The following is a 12,333-nucleotide window of genomic DNA, read 5'->3' as shown; positions in this document are numbered from 1 at the left end:
CCATCTGCATCTTTATCTATTCTGCCTAGCTTTTATGAACTCAGTTCCACTTCATTTGTGCCCCTCATGGTCCAGACCTGGCGCCTGCTCCTGATCCTCCTCTTGCTCCTGCTTTCACCACTCTTCGTAGGTCTACTCACCCATCTCGCCCCCCTGATAGGTATGGTTTCTCCTCCACTCTCTCTTGTGGCTACTTTATCATCTATTTCCCTTTCCTCTTGCTAAAAACAGGCAATGACACATGAGTATTGGCAAAAGGCAATGCAAACAGAACTTCAAGCTCTTGAGGAGAATCACACTTGGGATGTTGTTATTTGCCCCCCTTACTATTAAGCCTTTTGGGAGTAAATGGGTTTTCTCTGTAAAGCTTCGATCGGATGATTCTTTGGATTAGTACAAAGCTCACCTCGTAGCTCTGGGAAACACTCAAGAATATGGAATTGATTATGAGGATACAATGCTCCAGTTACCAAGATGACCACAGTTCGCACTATTTTAGCTATTGCTGCTTCACAGTCCTGGCATCTGTATCAGATGGATGTGAAGAATGTATTTCTACATGGTGATCTACAAAAAGATATCTACATGAAGTTTCCCTCTGGTATGACTACTTCTCCTCAGGATGTCTGCAAGCTACGCCGTCCTCTGTATGGGCTTAAACAAGCTCCCCGGGCTTGGTTTGACAAGTTTTGCAGTACACTTCTTATCCAAAGATTTACACAAAGTCAGTATGATTCTTCTTTCTTCTTTCACAAGTCAGCATCGGGCATAATCCTTCTCTTGGTCTATATGGATGATATTATCCTTACTGGCACTGACTCTGGCCTGATTACTAGGCTCCATCAGCTGCTGCATGCCACCTTCCATATGAAAGATTTGGGCCAGCTCGCGTACTTCTTAGGACTGGAAGTATATCATCGACCCAAAGGTATTTTCCTAAATCAGCACAAATATACTCAAGATATAATTACCTTGGCTGGTTTGGCAGACACTTCTTCTATTGCTACTCCTATGGAGGTGAATGTGAAATACAGGAAAGATGAAGAGGACCTTCTTGATGATCCTACTCTCTATCGGCGTTTGGTTGGGAGTCTCATCTACTTTACCACGATTCGCCCGGATATCTCCTATGTCGTTCATCAGGTCAGTCAATTTATGTCTTGTCCTCGGCATCTTCATCTTGCTGCAGTCCGACGCATCATCCACTATCTTCAAGGTTCTCCTACTCGTGGGTTATTCTTTGCTATCGGCTCATCTCTTCAACTTGTTGCATATAGTGATGGTGATTGGGTTGGGTGTCCCGATACCTGTCGCTCTACTACAGGTTGGTATATGTTTTTAGGGGATGCCTTAATTTCTTGGAAATGTAAGATACAAGATCGTGTGTCCAAGTCATCTAATGAGGCCGAGTATCGTGCCATGTCTATTGCATGTTCCAAAATTATGTGGCTACGCGGTCTCCTTGAAGAACTTGAGTTTCCTCAAACTAACTCTACACCTCTTCATGTGGATAACACTAATGCTATTCAGATTGCTACCGATCCTATTTTCCATGAACTCACCAGGCACATTGTGGTTGATTTTCATTCTATCCACAATACCTTGGAGCGTCGAGTGATATCTCTTCCTTACATCTCTTCGGATCTCCAAGTAGTTGATGTCTTCACCAAAGCAATGACTCAACACCACTATAATTTTCTGGTTGGCAAATTGTTGTTGGTTGACTTACCAACATCAATTTGAGGGGGGATGTTACCATATTTTAGAATTCATATAAGTTAGAAGTTATATTAATGTTAGTTGTTTAGATATTTACATGTATATAGGTTAATAAGCAAGGATTAATGTGTTGGGTTGGATCGTAATTAAGCCAATGGGTTTTCTTGTACTTAACCTAACCCTATGTTTAAATAGAAGAGAAAGGAAGGGAAGAAGGGCCCCCGATTTTCAGCTTCTCTTGTGTGTTGGTGTGGTCGTCAGTCTCAAAGCTTGGAGCTCTCGATTGTGGCTGTTCCAGGAGCCTATTGGATAGATTTTCTTGGTCGTTACTACTTCCTCCAACAACTAGGTTTCTCTCGGTAGATTCAGAGCTTGGAGCTCTTTATTTTGGCTGCTGATGGCAGCTCCTTTTGGTGGAAACCCTTGGTCATTGTTGCTCTCTTCAGCAACTCAGTTTTGCTATTCCAACAACCACTATTGGGCTAAAAAATATTGGCCACAAGTTTAATATACAAAATTTAATTTAACAATAACAATAAAAAAATAAACAAAGTTTAAATACATGACACTCCATCTCCTCATGGATGCACATAAAGGATTTGTGCCTTGTAGTATGTTGAATAGTTTATTTACTAATGTTTTCAACATTTTATCAAAAAATTCTCTATAATTTTAAATGATATAATATTATTATCACTTTATATAACTGAATTTGTTATACTTAAACATGGAATTGCATATACCTAAAAGTGGTAGTGAAGATTCCATCATACAACCACTCCAAATCCTCCAGAGAAACCATGATAGGGCGCCAACCTTTCTTGAGGATGACCTTCATTTGCCTCGAATCAGGTATGCATAGATAACTGGTATTAATTCCCAAAGTGCAAACCCCCATGTCACATGCATGACTTCATATGCAATCTCATCATCCCATTAATTAACTTCAAATTTTCCCTTCAAAAAATAAACAACATGGAATACCATGATCAAATTTAGCAACAAAAGACAAATGTAAAAATAAAATAATAGTTTGAAAATACTAAATGTTTACCATAATATGAAGGAGACCGTGTGGAAAGTTTGTTGACCCAAATGGCTTCTTAAGAGAGGGGTGAATTGAATTTTGAAATGAAAAATCAAGTACATGGAGTGCTAAAGTAAAATATGAGTCAAGTAATAAAAAGACACATACCACAAGGAGACAATGATTTTTTTTATTTTCACTATTGCCGTAATGATAATCACCACCCAAGAGTTTTTGCTAAAAAAAAAAATCTACAAATAAGCTTTGCTAGTTGAAATTTTATAAAGAGATTTCAGGCTCTCTTTAAGCCTAGTATAATCCCTAATTCCACAATTTGATCTCTACCCAAGAAATTCAATATAAACTGGACTCTAGCTCTATTTGGCACTCCCTTTCTAGATTTCAGGCTCTAGAAGGTCAATTCTTCTAGCTTTAAGGTACTAGAGAACCTCTATTAAAGAAAGTTAAAAATATAAAAGAGTAAAGTTAACCTTACAACTTTCTTTTGGAGAGATATCCCTTCTCCTAGTTAGATCCAACCCTCCAAATCTTTAAGCGTGTGAATTAAATGTATAGGAACTTGATGAAACTTTGAATGAAAAGAATGTGAAGGAAAATGGATTGTTTAGAAAAATTTGGAGTTTTTCTAATTAAAATGGTAAAATCAGGATTTTAAGTTCAATAATATTCTTCTAGAGGTTAGACATGCCAATGTAAGCTCAAACCATAGTCTTCTACAACTTTGGAAGCCTATTTATAAGTTCCCCAACCAAACTATCTTTTTTTTTCTCATGTACAAAAAGCTACAAAAGGTATTGATCGATCACTAAAAATGTATGATCGATTCAACTATGTATAAAGACTATATTGTTTGTGTTTCCAAGGTCTATTCATCGATTAGGGCATCAATTAGTAAGTTTTCAACCTTTAAGAAAACTCATTGATATGATCAACCCATTTATATTGATCAATCATGCTTTATAGAACTGGCTATGTAGAGTTCTATATCATCAATCATGCAAAGGAGATGATTGATTAACATCTTCCTAGCAGCATTCTATATGATCAATCATACTTGAGCCAATGATAGATTACGTTTTATAAGTTATGCTAGACTACATTTTGGATAATCAATCAAGTCCATGTAAGTTGATCGATCATGTCATATGCCAATGTACTATGTTGACATTTAAAAATAATAAAAGCTATACTAAGGGAATTACCAATTGTAAAATATTTATATGCATTGATTAAAACATGATTTTAAAATGTTTCATGCTCTAAAACTCCATAACATAATTGTCCTAAAGAATCTTGAGTTTGGTTAGCTATCTTCTTAGATAGCTTTAGAGTTCTTGAGGTTTTTTATTTCACTTTGACTCTAGATTTTCAAGTCTTCAATCTTCTTCTTTGTGTAAGTTCCTATTCACAATAACAATCTTCAAAGTGTATTTTTTTTGCTTTTGACCTGGCAACTTGACTGATCATTATTTTGTCTTGAGTTTTTACCATAGACCTCATAATATTTGTATTATAAGGCATGTATCTGAAATACACTAATAACACCATTTGTAGCATACTTTTGAGCTACTCACTTTGTTATCATAAAAAAATGGAGACCAACATGATTTTACCATGGGCCTAACAAAGTTATTGATTGTGCTTGTTTTGAACTTTTTTACCCGAGAAGGTGGATGGTTATGCAACACATGACCCACATAATGGGTGACAGCTCCATCATAATCCCTTGTCGCCCTTCTCTGGCGCTCCCGAGTCATAACAGGGAGCTTGCCCTCGTGCGACCTAATGGCTTCATGAACTCTATTACCCTCAGTTGGGTTGGGTCCTCACTTTTGCAAGGGTGAGGAAGATCCACCTATATGGATATAAAATCTATACTCTACAATAAAAATAAAGAAAATACAATAGTTTAAAAGATTGCTAAATTTTTGTAAATATAATTATTTTAAAATCTATAAATAAAACTTTAATACCCTCAGTCTCTAGAATGTACTCCTCTACAAAGTTCTAAATCATATTGTATCTTTCAATCACATTGGCAGTCGATGAGAAACTCTTCTTCTTCTTCTTTTGTTTCTTCTTCAACCCTCCAAATTGGCTCAAACATATACTAGAAAGAAACAATCAACCTAACCAATGTCCCAACATCATCGTCCCCTTGGACACTATGAATATTTTCAATAGGTAACTCTTATTAATAAGCTTCTATTTCCTCAATAGTGATTATTTATTGGTTTGAAACATTAAATACATGTCTTGTAACCACCTTTTGTACTACCTACCATGAAACATCATATTTAGGAGAATCTATATGAAAAAAATTATTCCGCTTTAAATACTAGTGTGAAGGACCATCATTACACCATGTGCAAAAAGTGTTGACACTCATGAATTTGTTTTGATACCCTATCTTTTAACGTTTTTCAACAAACTACTTGCACTTTAGCACATAAACAAAATTGTTTTTTCTAAGAAACACAACCTGATTATATTTGTCACTGCCCCATAATAATCAAGGTGATTATTTTCATAGCATCGGTTAAAGAAATGCTTTGAACTACTTCGTGTGGATTCAAATGTCAGTTTCAATATAACTGAGTAGTAGTTACTTGATATGTGCCAATGCCGATACTATATATATCACTATATATAGTTAGCACAACTCACTAAAGTTTTGATTTGTAATAGAGAAGGAAACATCAAGACAGCTAGTACACTTTAATGAACACAAAAATTGTTAATGCGCTCTACTAACTTTAAATTTGAACCAGTCAATAGACTCTTTCTATATGCTATTGGTCTAGATTGGTTGTACCCCCACTTTAAAGAAAAAAATTTGTGTTCACTATTTAATATAAAATATTAACTTATTAAAACATAGATTCCCTAATTAAACTTACAAGACGATTTTGATATATATTTACAAGAGTTATTTTTCAATATCATCAAAATTATTCAATAAAACCCACATCAATTTCTTATACAAGACTAGGTCAATAATTAATTCATCCCTTCCACTTATCTCACAAGTAGTGTGTGAAAAAAAAAATTATGCTTGGGGTAATTAACATATTCCTTGCAATAGATTAGTCTGGTTGAATCTTGTTTCATCTCCATCTAGATACATGGAGCAAAAAGTCAAGGTTTTTTGTCAATATGTGCCCCAATGATTGAACCTTTAGGATGAGTTTTATTTCATGCCGAAAACTTATTTAACAATCCTACAACACCAAAACAACTTATTACCTATTATGTTAAGAGGGAAAAGGTAGAAAGTAGTTAACTTTTGTTATGATCCTAGGTTAAGAACTTGGCTTTCCACTACCAAACTGATTGGTCTTTTGGGTAGTATTGGCTAGGTACTTAACATTTGGTATCAGAGCGGGTACTACGTTACGAGTTCGAATCCTAGCGTGGGCGATCTCGTCGTCCTAGACACGGTTACCACATACCAGTGGGCCAACATTGTTAGAGTTAGCCAGTCGAGGTCGTCAGCTCGTAACGGTGGGAGTATTGTGGTGATCGTGGATTAAGTATTTGGCTTTTCGCTACCAAACAGATCGGTCTTTTGAGTAGTATTGGCTAGGTACTTAACAACTTTCACCTATCAATTGGGTACATCCATCAATATTGTACATGACCACAAAGAAATATCTCATGGGATAAATGAATTGTCAAATGGACCATCACATAAACAAATATAATAGTGAGAAAATATTTTCTAGCTTATATAAGATTTACATGATGCAACTTTGCAACTTATTCTATACACTAACCTTCAATTTTTTTAGCACAACTCTTTGCAAAATAATCCCAACTCAATAATTGGAATTGAAACGTTATTGGACAAATTACCACGTAAAACCACATAGAATAATCGTCCCATCATTACATGGAAATCATGATTTTATAAATTCGATAATCATATATGTGAGTTAGTGGCATTGCTTCATTGTGAAATATTTCAGAATATCCATCCAAAAACTTATATTACAAAACTAAGAACAAAAATATTTTTCTCTAGCCAGAGACATCAAGTACGGTACAGGTACACATGTAAAATGAGTTGTTGTCTCTTCTTGTGTAGTTTCATTCTTATCTTCACTCTTTCAAGTTAGATCTAGCTTTTACGAAGTCCTATTATCACAAGTAGTTTACTCAATGAGCATAACATCATTGTGACTCAAGTTCAACTTTAACCAATGCGGTAGCTTAAAAAATATGTTCATCTTTTTTCTAGTTCAATTCACCAAGAGATTGTTTCATCTTCCTGTTAGGGCTCATGCTTCTCTTTACCATCAAACTTTCTATTCTCTTGCCATGTATGGTATATGAGTCGAAAGTGATAACGACCCATAGGATTCTTTTTCTTCGTGTTTAGTTTCATAAAATATGTTTGGCGTATACATATTGGACATACAAATTTTCCTTTAGTACTTTAACCTAAAAGAGATTTGCAAGCAAAAAAATCATTAATGGTCCAAAGCAGAGCAACGTTCATCTTAAGACTTCTCTCGTAAATGCATCAAAGGTTTCCACACCTTCCTCTCATAGCTCTTGGAACTCATCTACCAATAGGTGCATGTAAATATTAATATTGTTGCCCAAGGGAGCGAACTAAAAATTAGTAAGTTCATAAAATAATGATCTTTCATACACTTCCATGGAGGTTAATTTTATGACATCAATATGACTGGTCATATGTTGTGAGAAGTACTCATTTTGCCAAATGGTTTGAAACCCTCACTAATTAGGACTAAATGTACATTTTTTTAAGTCCCTAGACAGCCACATTACCCTATCAAAGTTACACGAGAGTTTTGAATCCACTGGATGTCTCAATGTTTTGGTTTCATTCACATGCATCTTAGCATACCATCTCATGTCTTTGGTTATTTTAGTTGATGTAAATAACCATTGAAGTTTTGGATTGAGTGAAAAATAATGCAAGTCTTTGTGATGCACTCATTTCCATTTCTTGCCTGATTGTATGTACTTCAATTCACCACATTGTAGGCATGTCTTCCTTTTCATTTTTCTTCCAAAACAAGACAATTGTATTTAAATTCACGTATTTTCTCATAATAAAATCCTAATTTGCACAAAATATTTTTAGTCTCGTAATAGTTGTGAAGCAGTGAATAGCTTGAAGGAAGTATTTATTTCATAAGTGAGAATATATTATTCATTGCTTTGTTTCTTATATTTCACATTATCTTGATATGGAGCAAATCAATAAGAAATTTCAGCTTACAAATGAGGATACAACTCTCTATTTTCATCAATGAATAAATGTGTAAACTTGTCATCGCCACTGGTTCCTTGTCCTGAATATTCGGTATGACTACTAGGCATTGGTTGACTATCATTAATTTAAAATGTCTTTTTTTTTTTTTTTGCACGTCATGATTGAAATGATGGATTCCATGATGCATATTTCCCTCATCCTCCCTTGATGATAGGGTGGGGCTCTAGAAGATCATCTTTCAGGGGTAACCTCATAGATGTAAAACTCTTCCTCAAGAAACATCCATCTAATATAACTTGGTAACATCGTATAAATATACATGTGGTCTTCTACTCAGGTCACAACTTGGAAAACCTTATTGGTGTACTTTTTGTAAGGGAAAATATCTTTTTATTTGAACTAACCATGACTTGTGGTGTCTAAATAAATGCATGTACCCCTTTATTATATTTTTCACCAAACAACCTATCGTGCAATTTCATTCAACTCTTGTCCATTTTTTTTTAACACCAATATATTATGAAAACATATTAGTCATCAATAAAAAATTCTTTATACCCGACAAGACCCTATGATTGTGGAATAAGGTTAGAAAAAGGAGGGTAATATCCAATTCCTAATTTCAAATGGGAAACCACCCAAACTATAACTCCCAGATCCCATCCAACTTTGTTGGTCACTTGAACTCATGACTCTACTTCACCCATTTAGGATATGGTATTCTTTAACATTGTATGGTTATAATTTCAGATATTTGCCAACATTTTGACAACATTTCTTTATATCCCTCTTGTTATTCTAGTATAGTTTGTTGACATGCAGACACTATATTTTATAACCAATGTACACTTGATAAGAACTCCACTTGTGGAAGGTTAAGAGACAAGGTTAAGAGGACATTGGCATAAGAGATAAGGGAAGAAAGAGAAGTAAATTAGAGGAGGAGTGGGAGATAAAGTGAGAGAAAAGAGAAGAGAGGATATTGGAAAGAGAGGCAAGAAAGATTTTGGAAAAGATATGACTAATTTTCCTTCAACCAAACCCCCTAATTATAGCATTATTTAGGAAACACATTAATCAATTATGATTACATAACTCAAGGATAAATTCTAGAAAATCGAAAGGATTATATCAATCACAGAGAGATTCTAGGAATTAAAAGATTACATCAATTAAAGATAAATCTAATCTAGTAGGATCTTATCTTATGAAGGATAGAAAGCACTTTTTCCCTTTTGCCCTCATGCCCCACAACCCTTGCTTCTTGGAGGTTGCACTTTCTAATTGTGGTGGTTTCTTCTTCTATTTTTTCTTTTTCTTCTCTTCCTCTATTCTATTTTTTTTTCTTCTCTTATTTTTTTGGGAGTAATTTCATGTTTCTATCATTCCACCCTTCTTGAGTATCAACCTTGTCTACAAGGTTGAAAATCGAGGAATCATATAACGAATTGATCCTCACATGTCCAAAGTGGCATCTCCTAGATTTTCTGTAAATAAAAAATAAAAAAAAATTATTACTTTTAACCTTAAGGTGGCATCCTTTCGAATTTCTAAAAATAAATGCCCCCTCAAATTATAATTTGTACCCTCCCCTATCTAGGTGCATGTTGTTTTTACATAAATTTTCTGTTTTATCATTACACCCCTCTTGGAAGATCAACCTTTCCCTCAATGTTGAAGTATGGAAAAGGCATTATAAGAATTTGTCTTCAATCTCCCAAATTATGTATTTCTTGTTAAGCTCGTTTTGCTTTTGGTGTTGTATTATGTTGAGTTTGTGCTTGTTGATCTTAGGACTCACATATCAAAGCAACAAAGCTTCTTTTAGAGCAACAACATTTTGGTATTGGACAATGGTGGGTTGTTGTGCTGAATTGGAGGGTGAGTGATACATAGATGGTACATTGGGGTGAGTTTTGATTGTTGGTAGGACTGAAAATGTTCTTGTTAGGGCAAGCTGGGTTTGGTTTTAGAAAGTGATTGGAGTTGGGTTTGAATTGGGAAATAGAGATGTAATGTATGGTGTAGTTTATGGAAAGAATAGGGTTGGGATTGCCATGGGGGAGGGTAACTGGATGAGTAATTTGGTGGAGAAGATTTGCTAGGGGAAGGGACATAGCGGTTGAGATTGATGGAGAATATGAGAGAGTTCGGTGAGTTGTATGTGGGTGATCCGTATGGATTAGGGTAAGGAGGAGAAAAGTAAGGGTTATTTTCTTGAGATATAGTGCGAGGTTTGTTTAGAGGAGCACCAAATTGAGAGTGAAAGTGGAAGTAAGTAATTTGGTGTGTGGAGAAAGTTTGGGCTATTGTGACATTAAGGTCGATAATGGTAAGGTATATGGGTGGTGTTTGGAATTGATTAAATTGGTGTGGTGAATTTATAGATGGATAGGGTGGGATTCCATGGTTGAGTGTAAAAGTATGGATGTGGTAGGTAGGGGGTGTGGTGGCTGGAATGGATGAATAGAGAGAAGGTTGGAGTTTTGGGTGGTAATTTTGGCTTGGTGGAGAGGTGACTTAAGGAGGGTGAGTGGAGAAACATTATGAAGAAAAATTCTGGTGGAGCTTATCAAAAATAGGTTTTGTTGAGGTTTCGTGACCCATTACTTGTTGAGGAGGGAAGTATGTCTTGCCATGAAGGATTTAATAATGCTTATGAGGTGTTTTATTTTTTACTAAACTTTTGAGTAGTAACAACTTCATGTTGGGATTGTTGTTCCATGCATCTTGTGTTCACTATATTTATTCTTATTTTTTTGTAGAGGTAATTTTTGAGAAGGGAGAGTTTTAGAGGGGTTGATATATGATTTAATAAGGTCTAGGGACATAGGTTTTGCTAAAAACAAATTGGGAGAGAAGCTAGGGAGGTTGGGAGAGAAAAATGCTAGGGGGGTGGTGGTAGTTTGTTTGTTTGTTTCTCCTAAGATATAAGGATATGGATTTTTTTTGAATGGGTATAGGATGACGTTAAATACTTGGAATATGGTAAATAAATAATTTTTAAGGTTTTTAGATAATGGAGGAAGGAAAAGGGGAGGCTATGTCAAATGGGTTCAAGGAGGAAAGAAGAAAGTTTCAATAGGACTGCCCTTTATGGTTTCTGATGGTGATATCTCATAGACCATAGCTTAGAATACCAAAAGATTTATTGCTTTAGAAATTATACTCAAAGATATTTAATGAGGTATATAATTTGATATGTAAAGATCTCACCTTGAATCTATCTAGTTTTTTTACTTGTTTTATTCTGTAATAGGACCCTGGTCTCTTCATATGGGGATATCTCTCTATAGAGAGATCAGATTAACTTGAAACATATCACTTCTAAAGCTGGACTAAAATATCTTTCATTAAAAGATAATATTACTAGATAGAATATGCTTCTTTTGAAGGATATAATTTGAGAAAACATCAGATTAGTAGTTTGGCCAAACTGATCTTATATTCGTTTAACAATTGGGGTAGAGAATGTCCCAAGAAGAACTGTTTTGATAGCAATTGATAAAAACCCCACTTGTGGAAGGTCATTACCATTTTCTTAAAATTGAAAAGAAGCTTTTAGAGAGAGAGAAAGAGAGAGAGAGAGAGAGAGAGAGAGAGAGAGGTTAAAAGGGTTGGGATAAGAGAGAAGTAAAGTAGGGGGGAGAGGGAGATAGAGTGAGAGCTAGAAGGAAAAGTGAGAAAATGAGAGGAGAAAAGAGAGGAGAGAGGCTAGGGCGTGAATTTAATAGGGTAAATAGAGACAAGAAATATTTTAGAAATGTTTTGATTAATTTTTCCTTCAACCAACACCCCTATTTGTAATAGTATTTGGGAAACTCCTTAGTCAACTATGATCACAGAACTCAAAGAAAGGTTCTAGCAAATTGAAAGGATTATACGCATTTAGGAGAGATTATAGGAATTAAAATATTATAGTAATTAAAGATAAATCTAATCTAGTAGGATCTTCTCTTATAAAAAAGATGAGGGATTTTTTCCTTTTTGCCCACATGCCTGACTCTCCTTGGGTATTTTTCCTTTTTGCCCTCATTGCCCTATGCCCCTTCATTCTTAGAGGTTGCACTTTCTATTTTGTGGTGACATCTCTTTTTTATTTTTCTTCTTCCCTTATTCTCTTCTACTTTTCTTCTTCTTTTGTCTTCTTGGGAGTAATTTTGGGTTTCTATCAAGGATGCATATGGTCAATAAAATATACAACATAATAGAGAGGAAATAAAGTATATGAATTCAAAATGGATTGATAACTATCTTAATTCATATCAACAATAATATTAAACACCAATAAGTGATCTGAAGTGTCCAACAATCAAAT

At 34.9% G+C, this 12,333-nt stretch overlaps 1 protein-coding gene across 1 annotated transcript; it reads left to right on the top strand.

Moving 5' to 3' along the window:
* Nucleotides 1-474: 474 nt before the first annotated feature.
* Nucleotides 475-1,743, top strand: LOC137947622 (uncharacterized mitochondrial protein AtMg00810-like). Its single transcript, XM_068793419.1, has one exon. It carries the CDS (start codon nt 475-477, stop codon nt 1,741-1,743), a length of 1,269 nt encoding a protein of 422 aa, XP_068649520.1.
* The last annotated feature ends 10,590 nt before the right edge of the window (nt 1,744-12,333 follow it).

The sequence above is a fragment of the Aristolochia californica genome, unplaced genomic scaffold, assembly GCF_029961685.1.
Source record: "Aristolochia californica isolate CCGP_79_NKW_82.1479 unplaced genomic scaffold, dmAriCali1.0.hap1 SCAF_13, whole genome shotgun sequence".
Taxonomy (NCBI): Eukaryota; Viridiplantae; Streptophyta; class Magnoliopsida; order Piperales; family Aristolochiaceae; genus Aristolochia; species Aristolochia californica.
This window is presented reverse-complemented; position numbering and strand designations above follow the sequence as displayed.